The 22,343-nt window shown below is 36.3% G+C and overlaps 1 protein-coding gene across 2 annotated transcripts in view; it reads right to left on the bottom strand.

Annotated features, from left to right (window-relative positions):
- The window catches only part of LOC126967197 (protein roadkill), a 100,365-nt gene that overhangs the window by 38,808 nt on the left and 39,214 nt on the right, over positions 1-22,343 (bottom strand). Inside the window, exon 1 of one of the 2 annotated variants that reach the window (XM_050811679.1) lies at positions 15,427-15,651. The exons of the other annotated variant lie outside the window; for it this stretch is intronic. Coding sequence (XP_050667636.1) covers positions 15,427-15,440 — 14 coding nt within the window. The 5' untranslated portion in view covers positions 15,441-15,651. Of the gene's footprint in view, positions 1-15,426; positions 15,652-22,343 lie in introns of those variants that run through there. 2 annotated transcript variants of the gene reach the window in all.

Consider the following 22,343-nt stretch of genomic DNA (forward strand, 5'->3'; position numbering starts at 1 on the left):
TAGTGCCGATTTTTCAAGAATCCTGTTTGTCTTGTCACTTATTGTCATAAAAAAAATGTGTGGCTAAGACACCGAGGTCTGCTTTGTGTACTTCTTTAATATAACTAAAATGTACTTTTAAACCTAGAGTTATTAAGTAAATAAAATGTTTTCACAAGTTTCTTAGATAAAGACTCACATATCATATATTGTAAATATTTTAATTCATCCGACCTTGCCATATGCTAACTCGTCCTTTGTGTGTGTACGACAACACGGAAGCTTGCAATCAAGTATTAAATATTATATGCCAACTTAATCGCCTTTATTAAAACTCTAATACTAACAAAAAAAAATACAAAATTAAAATTTATTTCATTACTGCTAACTCAGAAGATTTTTCATAAGCGTTGTACTAAGTATTAGCCCATTTTTTTACATTACATTTTCCTTTTAATAAGTATTATATATACGTACTAATACAAAACCTTTTCAGTAATCAATATTTCGCAGTAAGGTGTGGCGCACTAAGATAAATATCTGGACGACCGAGCCTTGCTCGGATTTCTAAAAATGTACAAAACTTGAAAAAAAATAATCATAGGACATCTGGATTCAAACCGGGGTCTTTTGCTTTCCGGATCACCCAATGTCCCATCTGAGCTATTATAGTTCTGTATATAGTGGCGAAATTTATTGTGTATTCTAATGTTATTGTAGCTGTTTCTCATTAAAACACGGATAAAACTACATTTTTAAAAAATTAAACCTACCTAGATCGTCGATTTCTCACCCCCGAAACTACCTGTATAATAAATTTTATGAAAATCGTTGGAGCCGTTCTGAGATACAGATTATATATATACAAGAAATGCTCGTTTGAAGGTAGAAGATAATATTTTATCTTTGAAAACATCAGGCACTATAAACCATTATTTAAATAAGTTCGGGAGCCCTAGACGCTGGTAGTCTGTCCGCTGTCGCTCCGTGCCCACGTCAAGAGTCAAGCCAGTAGACGATGGAACCAGCTTACGAGTCGCTGGATAAGGCCCGGTGTCCACCAAAACTAAGAGGAGAGTATAAGAGATAAGCCGCGCCGCTTGATTGCTCGACGCGGCACAAAATTCTATAGACAAATGAGACATCTCCTCTCCTCTCCGCTTGATCCATTTCCACCGAAGCTAAATTGAGAGGAGATTTGGAAATAACGAAATCTGGCTGGTTATCAAAAAAGATCTCCTCTCCTCTCCGCTTTGGTGGATACCGGGCCTTACATTGTTCGCGGAACTGATTGTTGAAACTATCTATAGCTGTGTCCGAGATGCGCGAGGACACACAAGGTGACCTGCGTCAGTACGTGCCGTCCGCTACTTACGTTATATAATATATAATGTTTAATTAGCACTTATTACAAATTTAAACGACATCGTAGCTACGATATGGCATATAAATTACTGACAACTTATCTGCAGAAGTACACGCAGACCACATAGTACGATTCGTGACAGCAAAAAGTCTATCGCTTCTTCTATATCTTTCTCACGTATTTTTGACAAAGTGATAAATAATTTATTTTGATCCCACTAACTTGATCGGCGTCGCACAATTGACGTAGGGGTCACCCTCGCCACATCACTCATCGTCATGTGAGAATAAGTCGAGGATAAATACTTAGGATACAAAATTGAAAAATATGCAGAGCAATAGATGTTCAAAAATAATTATGTATACTTAAAATAAGACGGGAATAGAAATTAACAATGAGCATGGCAGAAATAAAATGAAGTACATAGCAAATACATCAGTGTGTTACGTCATGGCCTTCGGACGCTGACGCACGCACGCTGCCTCCCGTGGTGGTACGACACGTGGTGCGCTACTTGTAAATAGCATTAAAGATAATTCTTTTTATATAAAAGCAAACGGGCAAGAGGCTTACGGGATTGGCAGAGGTGTGGCAACTGCCCATGGACATCCGCAACAACAGGTGTCAAGAGATGCGTTGCCGGCCTTTAAGGTGGGAGTTTACTAGTGGGAGGCTGCTTTGCACAGGATGCCGGCTAGATTGTGGGTACCACAACGGCGCCTATTTCTGCCGTGAAGCAGTAATGAGCAGACATTACTGTGTTTCGGTCCGAAGGGAGCCGTAGCTAGGGAAATTACTGGGCAAATGAGACTGGACATCTTAAGTCTCAAGGTGACGAGCGCAATTGTAGTTCCGCTTAGAATTTTTGGGTATTTGAAGAATCCTGAGCGGCACTGCATTGTAATGGGCAGAGCGTATCAATTACCATCAGCTGATCGTACTGCTCATCTCGTCCCTTATTTTCACTAAAAAACATCCTCCTTTCTTGAAGGTCCCTAAGTCGTACTGGTTCGGGTACAGTAGCCGGTAATTAACTCCACAAAATGGTTGTGTGAGGCAAGAAATTTCTTGCGAAACGCGCGGTTGTGGAATGCCAGACGTTAATGTGCCGATATAAAGAGAAGTCGGCAAGGAGGAAGATAATTAATATCAATGGAAGGTTGGGGATCAAGGCGGCTAGCTATAAGATCATGAGCAATGTTAGCGAGGATAAGCTTCTAGGCGGAAGCGAATGTTGCGAGGCCGAGGACGTTGAGCCAATTCACAAACTGGCCATTTAAGACAAGTCTAAAGTGCAAACTATACTATTGTGTTCGTGTGGATCCTATTAGTTAATAGCCCTGAAGAAAATGAAGCACCAACGAATATATTTTATTTAAACATTTGCTTTTTCTTTGGGATAAATTATACTTTGACTATACAAGTAGAAACGGTATAACTCATTCATTGGCCATCGTTAATTATTATATCAGATCGAAACACTAATGAAATTAAATTTAAATTAGGTTTGGTAATGTTTATCAATCTTAAGTTTATTTTTATTTTATATCTTTTGTATTTTTACATACATACTACTTATACGTTTCAAAATAAAAATAAATATTTATTTCTTTCTAATTAAATGCCGAGTGGGCTATATCCTGCATAAAGTGACATTACTATTGAAAGTTTATGATTATGCAAAGACGTACATTTAAATTAATGATAATGAATTAATATGTAGTAATGATTCTTATTAATTTATAGTTCAATGATTCCGGTCGATTAGCAGTCCCACAAGCATTTCAACACACAAGACATTCACTTCAAAACGCGTTCATCGCTCTAGTGTCGGAACTACAAAATCGCTACTAATATTATAAATATGAATGTAAGTTTCTTTGTTACGCTTTTATGGCGAAGCTAACAAACCGATTTTGATGAAATTTGTTACAGAGATAGACTAGAGCTTGGGAAAGGACATAGGCTACATTTTATCCCGGAAAAATCCATAGTTCTTGCGGGATTCATGAAAAACTGAAATTCACGTCGATGAGCTATAACTATACCTAAGTAGGTTTAGTTTTCCATAGTACGTCGAGAACAGGAGCGAAAATGAGAACCGGAACTGGAATAGGACATGAGAAAATCTTCAATTCCAAACTTGCCTTATTATTTTTAAAAACCCTTTATAAGCGCGGAAAAAGTCGCGGACATGAGCTAGTATAAAATACATTTGAGCCGAGCTGCCTGCAGCTTCATGTCGATAAGAATACAAAGAATAGCAGTATCTGTAGATTATTATGCAACACACCAACATAGTAGGCACGCAACCCGACGATATTTGGCAACGCAGCCATTCGAAAGCAGACACGGTGGTGGTTATGCACACTGAGGACTTACAGACCTTAATCTAACTAGAACAGATTGGTTTACAACTTAAACGAGAAACTGTGCCACCTCGGCCCTGCTGCAGCCGTGTTCTACATTGTCTCACCATGAATATGCAAACGTTGAGGTTGTGCAAATTTAAGAAACCGATTGAAGCAATGCGCAAACACCGCGCCGGAAATGTGTGAAGGATATTTTTTATATGAACAATAATTGACGGTCGTTCGACACTAACAGTAGTGTGACCTCACGCATTAATATCCTATGAATTACTGGACGACTAATGCCACTAAAACGATTGGCAGAGCCTTGAATTGAGCCAAATACAAACTGTGTGGACTACTTCCTCGTCCGACCGCGGCTCCTCATTGTCACGTCAGTGCAAGTCCCCGTGCTCAAGGACTAGCTATTTTAAAGCCGTCGTAACTCAAAGCAGTATCCAATTTCAACATCTACATAATAATCTATACATATAAATAAAATTGGAGTGTCTCTTTGTAATATTAAATTAACCGTTTTTAACTACATGTACGAGTATAATATGATATGTTACGTTTTTACTATGATATATATTTTATTGTTTTACTTTATATAAATGGCTGGATCGATTTTGACGGGACTTATATTGGCAGGTAGCTGATGTAATAAGGAGTAACGTAGGCGTACGTTTATTTGAGGAAAATTCTTTTATTCTAGAAAAATACAGTAATGTTGCAATGTCCAAGAAACGGTCTAACTCTAAAAATAATTTATATGGCAAAACAACTTTGGCCGGGTCAGCTAGTCTTAAATACTATTACATGATACATATTAGGGACTTAAAATAAAAAAAATATTGATTCAAATATTCAGAGTGTACCTTACGTGTGTATAAAATGTACCGTGAGAGATTGAGATTTTAAACATTTGTTAGTAAGCTTCGAATCTTAAAATAATAACTGTGTTGCTGGCCAATGACAGTATAATCACAACACTATATTTAATGAGCTTGAATTTATTAATAATTTGTAAAATTTAGAAGAACTTGAAGTAGTATTCCATATTATCAGGAATGTTTAATCCGATAGCAAGGCACGCCATCCAACGGGATTGAAAGGCAAAATAATTATTTCGATTATCAGAATTCAAAGATACAAAAGAAACAAACTGGTATTGATTGGCATCAAATCATGAAAAGAGCGAATAAGCGAACACTCAACAGCAACGGCACGGCATGACATCAAAACCGCGACCCGGTTCTCCGATCGAGAAAGCATCAACAAATCTCGGTTGAGGCCACGCACATACAGCGAAGGAGGCCTGCACTACAATTTTATTAATTAAGAAAAATATGTACGGCGTTCTATTTGCAAACGTGAGCAATGATAAAACAAATGAAAAATGGATATATTGTTAATTAAGACATTGAAACACTTAAAAAACCTAATTGAACTAAAATCTATTTTGTAATCAAACAAAACATGTTGACGGCCACACATATAAAAGAACATCAAATGAACCACAAGTACACACATACATATTGATCTACGAATAAAAATGCAAAACTTGCTGAAATTACTTCCGCGTTGTGTATTTTTAGTACAAGGCTCATGTATAGTCCATACATCTACAAGGCGCGAGCGATGTGTCTATTAAAATATAATATTATGTCTATAAATTAGCGAACATTTTAAGCGTTTCTAAATTATGCTTCTCCTTGTAACGGAGGCTGTTACAACAACGGCTATACATTCACTAAATTCAATAGGAAAAGGTTGTTATAATGTTTCAGAGAGCCGCCTGTCTACATAACCAATACCAAATTAGTTTTTACTAATATTATTATTATACCCAGCAAGGCTACCTCTTAAATATATATTTTAAGTTAATGTGTGATATAAGTATTGAAAATCGAGTCGTATTAGCTCTGCGACGTCCTAGACCTTGAATTTCACGTCCCTGTTCCACTTCTGTATACATTGATACATCTGTACAATACGTGCATTGTGCCTAGCACAACATTATTAGTAATTTACGATTACACTTACTGAAGATTAGTTTACCGAAGCAGATATAAAATTATCGCGATGATACAGTCGCCGTGCTCGTTCGTAGGCAGAAACGGGGTCAAATTTGACATCGTAACGCGTTTGACCTAGATTAAAAGCGTGGTGTTCGAAAAAAATGGTACAATGCCGTCTAATTCAGCCAATTTGGATGATGAACGTTTGATTATAAGCTATTATTAACAGTTAAACGTGCCTACATTAGATGTTATAATGTGCAGCAATTGAAAACTTGAGATGCGTATGATTCTTAGTCATCTGTTTCGGGTCAGACAGCACAGTAAGCGGCACAAGGTAAAAGATGGTGCATTGAAAGTGGCCTTACGCCCAATAGCAATCCGCTTCCTATTGGCTTGGATCGCCAATCGTTTCTGTTGTCGGGAAGGCGATATTATTAATAGTGATTCAATGTTTTAGGTCACACTTAACAAATTGATTTGTTGTATATATTTTTGCCAAACATAAATTTACAATAGCTGAACTTTATCTGTTGAGTATAGACGATAATCAGCGACCTCAATCATTTAACAAGCTTCATGGAGGTGAAACACAAATACTCGAGTTTTACGGGTCAACTGAAACAGGGGTGCTCGAGGGTGGAGTGGGATGCGAAGGGTGCAGGGACACAAAGGGGACCCTGACACAGATCCCAAAAACATCAGTAGAGCGGCGTGGAGTAGACCGTTATATCACCGAGTCAATCCTGACGCGCCTACTAATATTATGGTTTATAATAATCTATCAAAATGAACGGCACATTAATTTTGTGTGGACTTTATCTTATATCTTTAAACGAGCAATTCTTGTATATATATATAATCTGAATCTCGGAAACGGCGCCAACGATTTTAATGAAATTTAGTATACAGGTAGTTTCGGGGGCGACAAATCGATCTAGGTTTCAATTTAAAAAAATGTAGGTTTATCCGTGTTTTAATGAGAAACTGCTAAAATAACATTAGAATATAAAGGTAAATTTCGCCACTATATACAAGACTATAATAGCTCAGATGGGACACTGGGTGATCCGGAAAGTAGAAGATCCTGGTTCAAATCCAGATGTCCTATAAGTGTTTTTGTTCAAGTTTTGTACCTTCTTAAAAATCTGAGCAAGGCTCGGTCGTTCAGGTAGTGAGCATTAACACGAGATGTTAACTAAAAATTTTGTATTAAAAAAAATATATTGCTTGTCAATGGCACTATCCTTACTACCATTACTCAAAGTTGCAAAATACACATTTTTTATATTCCAAATATATCTAGGTATCATTATTGATACATGGAATATCAAAAGCAATCCTAACTCACATTAAAAATCAGAATGTGAGTTTGATTTTGTTTGTTTGTTCACGAATTAAATACTCAAGAGATAATCATGAAACTTCATTGTCAAGGATACAGAAAAGAATACAGGGAGTATATTAATGAGTTCCCGAAGGAGCGTTATATGAAATTAAAGTCGGGTCCACAAATAACGAAAAAACTGTGATTAAGGAATGAAAGGGAAACAGTATGTGTAGTGAGGAGAGTCAAAGGAAAGAGAGATTGGTACCAGATATGTAGACAAGAACTTACGTATAGTAATATATAACTTGAAGTAGATATTATAACCGTCAAATTAAAGATTATGATGAAGAATGAAAAAACAATCAGATCGGCTTGGCTGTCAGTGAAACTGCCAAATCAGGCATCAGTCCTCTTTATATAGAAGCGCAGGAAATTATTTCATGTAGCCATATTTTACGTCAAACATCACAGACTTCATTAGAGCGTTTTGATAATGAATTTATGATTGGTAACTCGGTATATTTAATGATGATGGTAATTGATAAGTCCTGCCCATTGCAATGCAATGCCGCTTAGGATTCTTGAAAAACTCAAAAATTCTGAGCGGCACATCAATAATTGCACTCGTCACCTTGAGACAAAAGATGTCCAGTCTCATTTGCCCAGCAATTTCACTAGCTAAGGCGCCCTTCAGACCGAAACACAATAATGACACCGAATTTTATTTGCGCTATTAAAAATACTTACAATAATATTTAATCTATTGGCAATAGTTCACATTTCTAGGCGGAATACGGTATCTTCATATAACTTGAGTAACAAGGGCATTAAGAGCCGACAGCGTATTCGAGAGAACGTAACGTGACCTGGTCTCGCCAGTTCCACGGGGCCACTTTCAGTCAACTAACGACATCTCAGGTGAACGTAGCAACGCTCTTGCGAAACTCTACATACAATACTTGCGGAGAATTTACCTATAGCTAATTTGCAACTTGCTCACTTTTGAAATTGTTAGCTGGATCAAATATTGACGAACCTACTATAGACAATTAGACCAAAGAGGATGTAAATCCTACTAATATTATAAATGTGAAAGTTTGTATGTCTGGATGTATGTTTGTACCTCTTTAACGCAAAATCTACTGAATAGATTTTGATGAAACTTTACAATAATATAGCTTACACACCAGAATAACAAATAGGCTATAATTTATAAAACTATAGTGTGAATTATACAAAATTTAAACGAAGTGTGATTGTTACTAATGAATACAACTAGCGCCATCTCTTATCAACTAGCAAGCACAAGATCAATACAATTTATATGGCAAAACAACGTTTGCCGGGTCAGCTAGTACTACGTAATAAGCGGCGGGACTGCCTGAGTTAAAATGAAAATTTACTTTAGTATGAAACGTGCAGTGATTTGACATAAGTTTGACATAGCAGTAATTGCAGTTTGGCGATTGGCGACGAAGTATAATCCGGATAAGTTTGAAAGCGAACAGTTGCTTAAAACGTAGTGGATTTCGGCTATCTTCGTTTTTTACAAGATTATAGCCGTCATCTGTCAATCTATCAATGACTGCACGTTTCATACAATCGTTAAATAAATAAATTTTATTTTCAAATTCAATTTGTGTAATCGCAGAAGTGAGGGCTATCCTTTTAAAAATAACAATTTGTTTAGTTTTGAAAGAGCGACATCTTTAGTAAATTTTCTAATATTCAAATATTGGTGTTGAGCAGTTTATCAACTGTAAAGTAGATCCTGTAGATGAAGCCACAACCTGAGAGTTGAATAAGACATATAAGATTTATGAACGATACGTCAAATAACCGGTCAGTTTATTTTATTCGTTGTTTTGCGACAATTATGGAGTTCCCTGCTATTCCATATATATTTGGAAATCAAAATTAAAAAAAGAATCAAAAATAAGTGTTTATGAACACATTTATGTGCTAAGAAATTAATTTTGTCTTAATATTTATTATACTAGTATCATAAATAATTTTGTGATATCCTGTCGATAGTCAAACTTCAGCTACATTGCTTACTTACGGCCGTTCCCAATATACTATCAGTAGAGATAAATTACTACCTTCTACTGTCGGTAACTAGCTGTCAATAATCAATATACCCGCTAAATCATTCTAATCGCCTTATATTGGGTGTATTGCATTTTCCATAGAAACTTCTATCGCTGGTAAGCTATACGTCGGTCGTCCCATTGACAGACAGCGTGCACGGATTAGGTGAGTTACCGTCGATAAGTTTATTGGGACATAAAAGTCAACGATAGTTACGATTTTTATCTCAAGTAAGAGATAGACTGAATATTGGGTACGACCGTTAATAGATTAATGTATACTTAGTTAAGTATTCCTTAGCACTAAGATAAATTTAAGCTAATTTTCAATCATTCGTGAATTCTTTAGAATATAACCTTGCATAATTTTTAAATTTTGCACTTGTATTAAAATCGCCTCTCTTCATATAAGCTGCTATACAAGGTTTGTCTACGTTTGTGTACCCACGGAGGCCAAGTCATTAAAAAACGTATTTTTTAGCATAAATTATTTTGAAATGAAAATAAAATTTAACAGTAAATAACCCAAAAACTAAGTTGCACATTGTGTTGGGATAAGTTGAGGTAGGAATAGAGAATTAGATGGGAGTCAATTTTCGATTTAAACGATAATTTATTACAGGAGTACATTTAACTTAACAATTTGCTATTTTTAAAGTGATATCCCTTACTTCTGGGATTAATTAAATTAAATTTGTAAACAAAATTTATGAACGAAGCGAGGACTCGAACCTCTCGGGTCCCGGCTAAATTATGGGTAATAACACCACAATGGCCCCTTTTTCTGCCGTGAAGCAGTCCTGTGTAAGCATTATTGTGTTTCGGCCTGAAGGGCGCCGTAGCTAGTGAAATTACTGGACAAAAGAGACTTAACATCTTATGTCTCAAGGTGACGCGCGCAATTGTAGTACATCCCAGAATTTTTCAAGAATCTTAAGCGGCGCTGCATTGTAATGTGCAGGGCGCATCAAATACCATCAGCTGAACGTCCTGCTCGTCTCATTCCTTGTTGTAATCAAACTACAATCCTGCATGTCTCCCGCAGGCTAGACACAGCTTGCGGACATCCATACGTTCTATATATACCTTTGTAGTATACTTTTTTTGCAATCTCTGTACATGTACATACATAATATAAGATCTATAACGGTTTGACACCGCATTTATACTTCCCCAATGAACGAAACAGGCCACGATTTAAAATAGCCTTGGCCTTGTTCAAAGTACACGATAAAAACATACAATTGAATTACAAACGTTACGTCAACAACGATCATTATTATCGCAGCCGTGCTACAACAGTTATTATGTTGACTCAGCATTTAGGTTCAAAAAGAGGCAATAACTGGTCACGGCGGAACATAATGCACGTATAGCTCAGGGGTGTACATATCATATAGGCAATAAGGCAGTGCCTACCTTGTTATGAACCTAAATAAATATAGCACTAGTGTTAAAGTTAATTTACTACCTACGGTAGGCAGTCTACAGATTACATATACGAAGCAAGGAGCGTTTAATACAACTTATGTCGTACTGTCCGAATAAAGCGCAAAGGCATAAAAGGCATTTATTTCCTCAAAATTAATTCCTTTAGAATTATTTTTGTTGTAATTTCTAGCTACCTATAGCTATAACTACTAGATACTACTACATCTTCGGAAACAAATGGTGCTCTGAGAGAGAAGAAGCGGCGCAAGAAACTCTCGTGATAAATCCACATTCGTGTTTTAATACCCCTTATTACACAACAGTTGCATTAATAACTATAATGTTACTTGTAACTATATAGTTGTGATTAAAAGCCATAAAAGGCATTTATTTTCTCAAAATTGATTCCTTTAGAATTCTTTTTGATATCATTTCTTATACTACTATATACTACTACCGCTTCGGAAACAAATGGCGCTCTGAGAGAGATGATTCATTCTTTTTTTTGCGCTCTTTTCAATAAAAATATACAATATTGTACAGTCATTTCTATCGCTATAAAATAAACACAATCTAGTCACAGGCTGTCCGATCATTTAGATATTCAGCAGTGGAGTAATAGGATTTAGGACAGAGCCAATTTAAATTTATTTATAGATAATGCCTGAACAGCGGCTGGGACTTTTTTATAGAAGTGTATACATTTACCCTTAAAGCTATTATGTATTTTATGAAGTACTACTACTTAGATCTACAGCAACTACGACTAGTTAGATCTACAGTGCCTACCTTGCTAGAAAAACAATGCACGCCCCTGGTATAGCTTTATTCTCCGCCAGAGCATATGGCGATTAAATTGAGATATTTTTGGTGTTAGTCATAATCTGATTATTTTGACTAGGTTCAGGTAAAGGCAAAAAGACATATCTTTTTATGGAAGATTAGAGGACAAACACACGAACGGGTCACCCCATGATAAGTAATCACCGCTAGAGGAATCCAAGGAGCTTTGCCGGCCTTTTAGAAAGGTGTACGCGTTTTTGAAATTTGATGGTAACCATGTCATATCGTCCTGGAATCACCGCACAAGGCAGCTCATTCCACAACCTGGTTGTACGTTGAAGAAAACCGTCCTGTGGTCGTTCTCCCGTCGACCTGTAGATCATACCTCCAAAATCCTCAGAGACGCTTTCAAATTTCATATCACACATTCTGATCCAGTTATACCTAATCTAAATGCCGAAGTGTTGTGTGTAGACCTACTAGTAAATAAGTAATTTATTTATGTCATTAATTATAAACACAAGGAGCATATTATTGTTATAGTCATTGTTGATTAGTGGTAGGAGTCATGATTTTTTAGGAAGAGTATTCTATGAAGTGAAACTTCATTTAATAATATACCATTATTATTAAATGAAGCCTACACGTGAAATCGTACGTGCCCGTATAACCGACAAGTTCGACCGATCACCGCGATCACTATGACAATTATAGACAATGATCGGCGACTAGAAGCGAATAAGCCCTCCACACGATCGTGCTCGCGTGTAAATCGCCTTTAATGGCCGATTGTGGCGAGGCGTCATGAGATATTAGGTAACGTAACAGAGCGGCCACAGCTGCGCGCCCACTCCAGTCATTGCATTCCAGTGTCCGTAAAACAGGGACATACCCGCAATCAGCAGCCGGAGCCCAGGTTATACTGGTGGCCGAGAAGTTGACGTCCAAAGCTAAAATTTGAATTTGGCTCCTTCTATTGGCCAATGTTCTGGGAAGTTTTTAAAAATAGAAGCCATAGGCCCAATTTACTTTTTTTTTGATACCTTGAACATTTTCATGAATTTAGCTGGAGCAGTTATCTTGAACTTACGACTCAATTCTAAACTAGTTCCGCATTGTCTAAACTATTCATAGTATCTTATGTGGTTGTTGCGACTGTAGTTAATAATTATCAACAATAAAATTAACTAAAAGTGTTCAAAAAAATATGAAAAAAGTCCTAAACCACAATTAGGTGTAAAAAGCGGATAAAAGGGGAAAAACATTATTATCTCCTAAACTACACAAAATCGTAAAACATACATACTCATCACCATGAGGCTTTCAAATTTTATCTTTGGACGTCAACTTCTCGGCCACCCTGTATAGCTCATGTTGTGGAACATGCTGCTTCAGGTCAACTACTACTACACCCAACTCAACACCTATTTATTACGAATCTATCAATTATTTTCCTGTCTATCTGTCATTCATTGATGCTCATATAGCTGACCTGACAGACTCTGTTCTGCGTATAGAAAATGATAAGGATTAATATAGCATTTGTGCAAACGGCTTTTTCATAACCGCTTTATAATTGCCAATTTTGAAAACATCAAAACGGATATGGTATGTTTTCTTTAAGAGATAGATATATGCCATCGCGGACTTTTCTGTAGACCTATATAGGATACACAATTCCACCATACAGTAATATGTTATATCTCAAAGGGTTTAGACAGCGTTTTTGGTTCAGAGCTCCCAGACTTCTTATGTTTTCCGACATCACCAACAAATTTCGTTAATGTATACAAAAACTTAACAAATCATATAGGTACTAAAACCTTCCTCGAGAACCACGCTATCTATTGGTGAAATCAGAGCCAAGACAGGTGCAGTATTTTTTGTGTTTATCGTGAACAGACAGACCGACAGATGGACGCGGCGGAGGACTTTGTTTTATAATATGTAGCGATCAGTGTAAAAATGTATCTATATGAAGATTTGGTTAAAGGTTGCTAGTTTGCAATAAAATTTAAATTATTATTAGAGCCTGTCTATAATAAGTTAGTACTTTTTTTTTGCGAACAGTTTCTGTTCTTTTTGTATATTTTCAGATAAGGCATATTTTTTATAAGTTATTAATACCCACTTCTAGTGGAAGTTAATTAGTAATAATGAAGTCAACTAATTTCAGCCTTGGCACGAGACTCACACAAACTAAGTAGGGCTCTTAAAGAGTAACACGGCGCTCCGCTCAACTCGAGTGCAGTTCAACTGTTCCACTTACAGGAATTTATTTATTTACCGGTTAGCTAATAAGCCTTCCTAAGCTTTTATATGTATGTTTTTTTTAAATTGGAGAACAATTGGAGTCAAGTGTGGGTCGTGCATCCTTTAGCGCGTGTTCATTAGCTATAGAAGTGTTAATTTAATGAAGTAGGCGTTACTTTGCGGAAATCCATAATTATCCAAAAGTGTGTGTTTCGCCTCTACACGAGGCATCCTCAGGAGATGTTGACTTGCCAAACTCTGGCACGAGACTGGAGTCTCACGTGTCGAATTGTTTTAAGACAAATATTGGCGGAATTAACACTAAATAAAACTCAAAACAATTGGATATTGAAGTGTTAAAATCATATGGATAGTTCATACTATAAAATATAATAACGACACATCTATATTAAATTATGTATTAATATAGAAAGTATGAATAAAAATATTAAACACAATTTATTTTATAAATACATACATATTATATGTTAATAACAAAATGCTTTTTAAAAAAAAAACAATTAAGCTCAAACGTCCATTTTTAATTAGGTATCCCTTATTCTTAATGCATAAAGGCGTCCCTTTTGCCTTCGCCTTTGAAACATCCTTAGTGTCAAAAGGCCAACGAACCGCACACAAATGTATCCTCCGCAAATTGTTATCTTGAGCCCGCACTTACACCGTACATATAACATATTCGCAGAACTGCACACAATATAGGGACGACTCACACAACAAGTGAGGAAGTGAAACCATTTACAAGCATTTAGATCAAAACTATAATAATAAATCCGAAATTTGTTTGGACATTTTTTGCTACACAGACATAAAAAAGGAAAGCTTAGTAGGTATTCCTGTGTGTTGAAAAAGGATGCATAAACCGTAAACCTTTAAAGTTGCCTGTCTGGGAAGGTTTACCTGCTTTGAGACAGGAATGGGCCGAGGGCCCGTGTATCCCCAATAAGCAATGAAAAACGTCGCTTCAACACGCCCGGGCGGCCGGCGTGATTATTATTAATATAATATTATACTTAACTCAAACGGGCTTATTGTTTCACGAGACCGTGCTTTGAACAAACGCTTTGTTTATGAATAGGATCTTAATTCGTTACGGATGTCACACATAAGAAATACTCATGAAAGTTTATATTAATTAGTAACATATAGACAAAACGATTGCTAGTAAACTTAATTGTTTAAAAATGAAACTATAAATGTTATGAGTGATTTAACATCAATTATTTAGACATTAGATAGGTATTGTGTAAATTTTACGTTATTAAAAGACATTATAGATGTTTATAGCTTGTGTCGTATACTTCGTGTCACTTTTGGGGTAACTGTAACGAAAGAGGGTGAACGGAGAAAGCATCGACGTCGCATTTACAAATACCGAGGGGAGAATTTGGGGAATTGAGTAAATATATAAGGGACCAATGAGAAAATATGAAACTAAGTTGTTTTGTGGGGAGGCGCGCAATGAATAGATTAAGAAATATTAGATGTAGCTGATGAGAAACATTAGCGACTGTCTCCAGCAGTACGTGCACTCCCCCTACCTACCTTTCAACGTGCAACTTACACAACAAAGAAAGTTAACGCGGTGCTGGCTAGTAACTTTCGCTGTTAGCAATGTTACAGTTTATGTGAACACAGCCGAAGTTATTATTTAGTACAGTTAAAGTTGGCGAGTACATCTAAATGATATAGTTGTCAGGTAGACACAGATCATCGCCGACGTTACATTTTAATAAATAATTGTTCGATGAATATTGAAAAACAAACGATTTCCGCGTTCGCTCTGGCAACCGAAATAACTCACCTAGCTAAGGCCATTATACGGTCGTTCGTATAATCCAATGTTCCACACGAGGGGCACTTTGTTAACACATGCACTGCACACAAGAGATCGTCTGTCGGTGTACACTGTACAGCTGGAGCGCCCACGTTTGACAGTCTCACTTCACCACATGGTTGTGTCGTCCGCGCGAGCCACTCTGACAGGCGTGCGGCGCACTCAACGGGCGAGGGGCGACTGATCTCGCGTTCTCTACTCGCTGGCTCGCTGCCCGCTGATTCGCTCACCGCTGCCGCCTGCCGCAGCAACGGCATGTGTCACGTCACGAGTCACGCGTGTCTTGTGGCTGTCGGAGCTGGCTCGGAGCCCGACTTCTCCCGCGCTTGGAGAGCGTGACGGAGCGCCGCGGCCGTCGACGAGACGAGGGCGGACCTACGGGACAGCTGCGCGTTCCTTTCTCCACCGATTCCATTGTGAAAGCGAAACGCACCCCAGTGTTTCACAATTGATAGTTATTAAATGTAACTTTCTGTGCTATTAGTTTGACTTGTAACTTGACGGTACCTACATTGTTTAACTGTTAACTTATTGATACTCTACATTGTTAAGTTATAGCTTGATTTATAATAATGCTAATAATAAGTTTGTAACTACTTAACCGATAATTGTGTAGTAACATTATTTGGAACGAACATGGGAATTTGATATTTTATAGTTTATACAGAATTAAAGAAGAGTCTCCTAGTGACCAGTACGCTCGTTTGTCCTCCTCTACCATAAAAAGATATTGCGAACAGTCTAGATATAGATATGTTAATACATAACACTAAAAGTTCATTTAGATGAAAATATTTTGAAACATTAAGAGTCCGTCGCGTCGTGATACTTTTAATATACTAAACACATGGTCGGATTTGGTCCGGCCGAAACATCGGACGCGGTCTGGTACCGACCCATATTCGATGGTATTTATTTATTTATTCGGAAACCCAACAATCGCACACTAATACATAAATTACATACAAAAATAAAAAATATATATATCTAAGTGTACAGATAACTTACAGGGTTACTATATGTCGCATTGTCCATCGTAATAAATCATTATTATTATTGTCCGGACCGTACCCAGTACGACCGCTGACCAATTGGTACGAGACGCCCACCGGACCGTCCGATGGTCCGGCCGTAGCAAATCCGACCATGTGTTTGGGCTATACATTCAGGGTCGCTATTCTGTTATCTGTTCATACTTGTCATACACATTTTTATACGTTTCAAATGAGCTTCGCTTGATGTGTTTAACGGAATTTATGAACGTGACTGCAAAAATTCAGATTTAATTAAAGTTGATTAATCATTGGTCAACTTATACTTATCAAGATCCGATGACAATACAATAATATAATGTCCATTAACAGAGAATCATAAAAACATATTTAAAAAAATGGGTATATTATACTTGAGAAATTGTAGTAAATTATTGGGCCCAAATTATGATGAACCGTTAGTGTCCAGATAAGTGTAATTAGTTAGATAAAAATATCAGTTTTCAGCTATTTTCATTTTCTTGACAGTTGCTCAAGATATGGGCACTAAACGAAAGTTAGGTTCTGTTAATGAAATTGTGATATTTGATCTAATAATTTAGCTTTTATGAATTTATACATATAATCACGACTAATAATATTAATAAATACGTTTTCATTTTATAAAATAAATCCACAACCGTGCGTGATCTCCTCGTTACTCATTGCGAATGCATAGCATGGTCAAGTGACAACTACGTTCGGTACCTACTACAGAAGTATAAATCATAATATATAATGGCAAAATAAATAAAATATAATAGAAGTTCGTAAAAGTAAGTGTCGTCAGGTTTCGTGTACCGAAAATACGAATAACTCAATAGCAAAACACATTCACCTGAGTATATGCTATAAAACAGAGCTTATGTCAATAACAACCACCAACTGGCTGTATGGCCTCGAACCCATTGCCTGCCCTAATATTGGGCGAAGAAACCAAAAAAAAAAGAAGCGTCAACTGCTGTTGACATTGACATTCAAAATTAAATGCTTACCATAGACTAACCAATTACCTCTTCAGCCATTTTATGTTAAAAATTATTAGCTTCTCCTGTATGTATGTTTTTTTGTAACCGACTCATTTGGGCGCCATTTTGACCCACTTTAAACGGCCAGATTTCGTTGAAACATCGAAGATTTATCGAGGAGCGATGACAATACATTAATTTGATAAAATTATTCCATTTTCCAATTGGCAAAATAAGATTTTTGTTAATGTGTATAATTTTTCTTGTATCGTCGATAAGGCAGGAATTGATGTTAATTTAAAATTTAAACCAAAGCGTGTTTTTTTTTTGTTTTTTAATCTATTTTTATTTACGCTCTATTTTATTTCTGTAACAGCTGGGCCCAAATATGGTCAATCCCCTTAATTTTTCTAATTTTTAAGTGTTTTTTGTTTTTATACTATCCCCCTTATTCATGATGGTCCGCTAATTTTAAACAGCCTCTTAGGAGTGTTTTTTCTCATTCTGACTTAGGTCAATAGAAGAAGACAGAGTGATAATTAGCAATGCTTTAAGTTAGCAGACTATTATGAATAAGGAGGTAATTCTATAATTACCTCCAATCCCCAAGTACATTCGAAATTGGATTCATACATTACTTATTGTAAGTCAGAATCTACCTACCATTCATTTGGAAGAGGAATTCTATAGATAATAAAGAAATGTGTACGACAGATCATGTTAATATCAATAGTATATCACGAAAATCACAAAGTTAAAATGACAATGTCGTAAACACTTATCGAATTGTTAAAAATATCATCCTCTACAACCATATTTTTGTTAAACGGTATTTTTTAATGTGTTAATGTTAATAAAAATAAAACATGGTAATCGTTCCGCGGTTACGCCGAACACCTAGTTTAGAAATTAGATTCATTCAACGGGAAGTTGATGTAAGCGCTGAGAACTGCTTTCTGGTCACAACTACTTTCAATGGTTGGCGAAATCAGTCTAAATTTGTGTGACTTACTTAAGCGGCGTTTTAAAATAATAGATTCAAGATTGTTATTTTAAATATTAATGTGAATTTATTGAGGTAGGCGTTACTTTGTGGAAATCCGTAATTATATAAATGATTTGAGTTTTCTTTAGTGTTAATTCCGCCAATATTTGTCTTTAAACAGTTCGACACGTGTTTCGCCTCTACACGAGGCATCCTCAGGACGTGTTGTCTCGCCAAAATTTGACACGAGACTGAATGTGAATTAATGTAGTTAAGATATAAATGATAAATTCATTAGTTTGTGCATGTTGTCGACGGTAAAACACTTTCGACTTATAATATGATAAAAGATAGATACACAAAAAAAGATGCCCAAAATCATACCGAGCAAATGATAATTTATACGTTTTAAAAAAAATACGTGATACTAGATCTCGTTGTAACCAATTTTCGATGGAAGTTTGCATGGTAAGGTACATCATATATTTTTTAGTTTTATCATTCTCTTATTTTAGAAGTTGCAGTGACACACATTTTACCACTTTAGAAATGTCTCTCGCGCAAACTATTCGGTTTAGAAAAAAAATTATATTAGAAACCTCAATATCATTTATGAAGACCTATACATAGATACCACACACGTATGGGTTTGATGAAAAATACTTTTGAGTTTCAGTTCAGTATGGTTGGGAACCCCCAAAATTAATTGTTTTATTTCTTCAATATTTATGTGAAAATCTTAATGCGGTTCACAGAATACATCTACTTACCAAGTTTCAACAGTATAGTTCTTATAGTTTTGGAATAAAAGTGGCTGTGACATACGGACGGACGGACAGACAGACATGACGAATAAGGTTGATATTTGGGTGCTACAAGAACTCACCGAAAGAAACCTAATAGACGTTGTATCCTATCCGTACTCATAACCGCGTGATGAGATAAATGATGAGGGAATTGATCAATAGAAAGTTGTGTGGTCTTTCATTACGATAACAAGACCACATACATCTTTACCCAGATGTCACAGTTATTTTTATGGAAGATCATTTGTCCTCCAAATGAGCTGCGGGTCACGTGGTGTTAAGTGATCACCGCCACCCACATTCTCTTGCAACAGCAGAGGAATGAGAGGAGCATTGACGCCTTCACTGTCTCATTTTGGGAATATTGTTATGGAATCTAGGGATGTCGTTTCTCTTTAGCCGCTTATGGTGAGAACTTGTAAAATGAGTTGTAAAGTTTTACCAGTGGGAGGCTCCTTTGCACCGGATGCCGGCTAGATTATGGGTACCACAACGGCGCCTATTTCTGCCCTAAAGCAGTACTGTGTAAGCATAACAGTGTTTCGGTCTAAAGTGCGCCCCGTAGCTAGTGAAATTACTTGGCAAATGAGACTTGACATCTTATTTTTAGGTTTTTGAATAATCTTGAGCGGTATTGCATTGCAATGGGCAAGGCGTATCAATTACCGTCAGCTGATTTTTCAGGTTCTTCTGTGCATTAATTAGTAGGTATACCTACGTATCTAATTTCATTAAGTCTTTTGCTGCGTACTTTTAATGGAGCAACAGCGAGCGCCATAGATTGCCAATCGGCTAACACTTTCCACGATTAACTTTCTCATTTACAATTCCAGCTGACCTTTCGTTTCCATGGTCGCTCACTACGAGCTCGGGTCAATTGTCAATACAATACCGCATCACTTGTATTGTACGAGATGTTATGAGAGGACTGACAGCTTTAAAATAGGATATTGCATTATACGCTTTTTCGAATGCCATATAGCCCTGGATCCCTCTCCTCGATTCTGCAGGTATGTGTTTGTTTGATAAAACTAATTTTAAATATTAGGTTGCCTATAAAGAATTGTCCGCAAATACTTGGTATTAGTTTTAGTACGATTAATTTTATGATATAAATTGTAGCTATATGTTATTTTTAAAGAAATTATGTAAAGAATTGAAAAAAAGTGAGTGTCAGCACTCAGACAGCCGCAACGTTAGGATTGCCAGGTGTAAACAGGTATATTACTATATTGTTTTAGTATTTTTTAACTATTTATAAACCATGGTTGCCATTTTAAAAAAGCCGCAACCAGAGGTTGCCATGATTTCAATTAATTAATTCTCTTAGGTGAGTGTCAAAGAGAAAAGATGCACCGATTGTTACGTGCTGTGAACATAAGTATGTAACATGCGAAACAGAGACAAACTCCATCAAATCTTCCAGAATAAATCATAAGATGAAATTACAAGTTAATTTACATAAAATATACAACCTTCTGTAATAATCTACTACATCAACTAAAGTACAACTACAAACGGTCGCTTTTCACAGAAAGTAAACATGATAAAAAGAAGCTATGGAAGGTAATTGGTGACATTACTCATCATAATAGCTCACAACAGAATGCTGAAGAATTAATTAAAACGTCTGATAAATTAGCACATTTTTTAATGTTACACAAAGTATATAATGCACCTATGGGGAGACAAATATCAAAGAAAATTATTAACAATATAAAAAAAACTGAGGAAGATTTAGCATCCGAAATAAAATGCATGAACACTCCAATAAGGTTATTTTTCACGAAACCAGCTGAGACCTAAATAAAACACTGGTTAAACTATCTACAAGCAGATAGTGCTTCAGGAATAGACCAAAAAAAAAGTAGTTGTTGAGCAAAATTCGGATCATATCACTTTGCCGCTGAAGTAAAATTAAGTAGCACTGGAGTGTTTTCTGAATCGTGGAGGCTAGCAATGATTATTTCGATATATTAAACTAGATCATTAATAAAAATTCTTGGAAAAGATAGTCAATTCCCGACTTACTTCTTATTGTGAATGAAAAGAAGAAAATCCGCAGAAGATCCATGTTTACTGTTAACACAATTGATCTCAGGGTACCTGGACAATGGATATCGATGTATTAGCGTATTCTTGGATCTATCCAAGGCATTTGATACTGTCTCACTTCCAATACTTTTGAAGCAACGGGAAGTTATGGGAATCAGAGGTCTTCCTTTAAACAATTCTCCTGCAAATGTAAAAAGAGCTGGAGGTAAAGTTTGCAAGAGGGTACGATAAACTGTACTATCCATTTTCAAAAGAATTTGTTCAGTGACGTCTACATTTTTATGCAATCTGAAGAGAAATGATTATTCTGAATCTCTCGGGATTATCAACACATTTCGAAATAAACTTTACTTTCTACTGTACTGAGGAGAAAATTCGTCACATGCTTTGTCCTTGTTAATTATAGCATGAAAATAATGGACCTACTTTTCTTTTGCGCTCACAATTATCTGCTTGCGGCCATTTTTGAACTGGAAACCATGTATTATCGTAAACAGTAAATCTTCAAGTTTGTATTTTAAAAAAAACGGGTGACTGTAAATAATCTACAATAATATACCTGTTTACACCTAGCAACCCTAATGTTGAGACTGACTAAGAGTTGGCAATCAGCTCAATTGGTCGCAATTATTTTGACAAAACTGTTATGATTTAAAAAAAATATAGCTATTCCAAAAAAGTGATGAAAATAATAACATTTGCAATAACTACAAAAAACACTTATCGTAATTATTGTTACTTATTACGACGAATAGACGAAAATATAATTAACGAATAGATGCTTTCTATGCACACAAGACTAGAATATTTTGAATGTAGATAGTAGTGGAGATAATATCGGAAATGTGATCACACATTCAGTGTAGTAATGCGCCAACTAATTTCTCGTCGACTTTATCTCCGCGAGTGATGTAGAGAGCGCGCCACTCTCGACTCTCACACAGAGTGAGAAAGCTCCGCAGAACGCGGTGAAAACCCTTCGACGACATCGCAGCCGTCACGACGCAATGAACACCCGCGACCCACCCGCGGCAGCCCA

The sequence above is a fragment of the Leptidea sinapis genome, chromosome 12 (genome assembly GCF_905404315.1).
Source record: "Leptidea sinapis chromosome 12, ilLepSina1.1, whole genome shotgun sequence".
NCBI lineage: Eukaryota > Metazoa > Arthropoda > Insecta > Lepidoptera > Pieridae > Leptidea > Leptidea sinapis.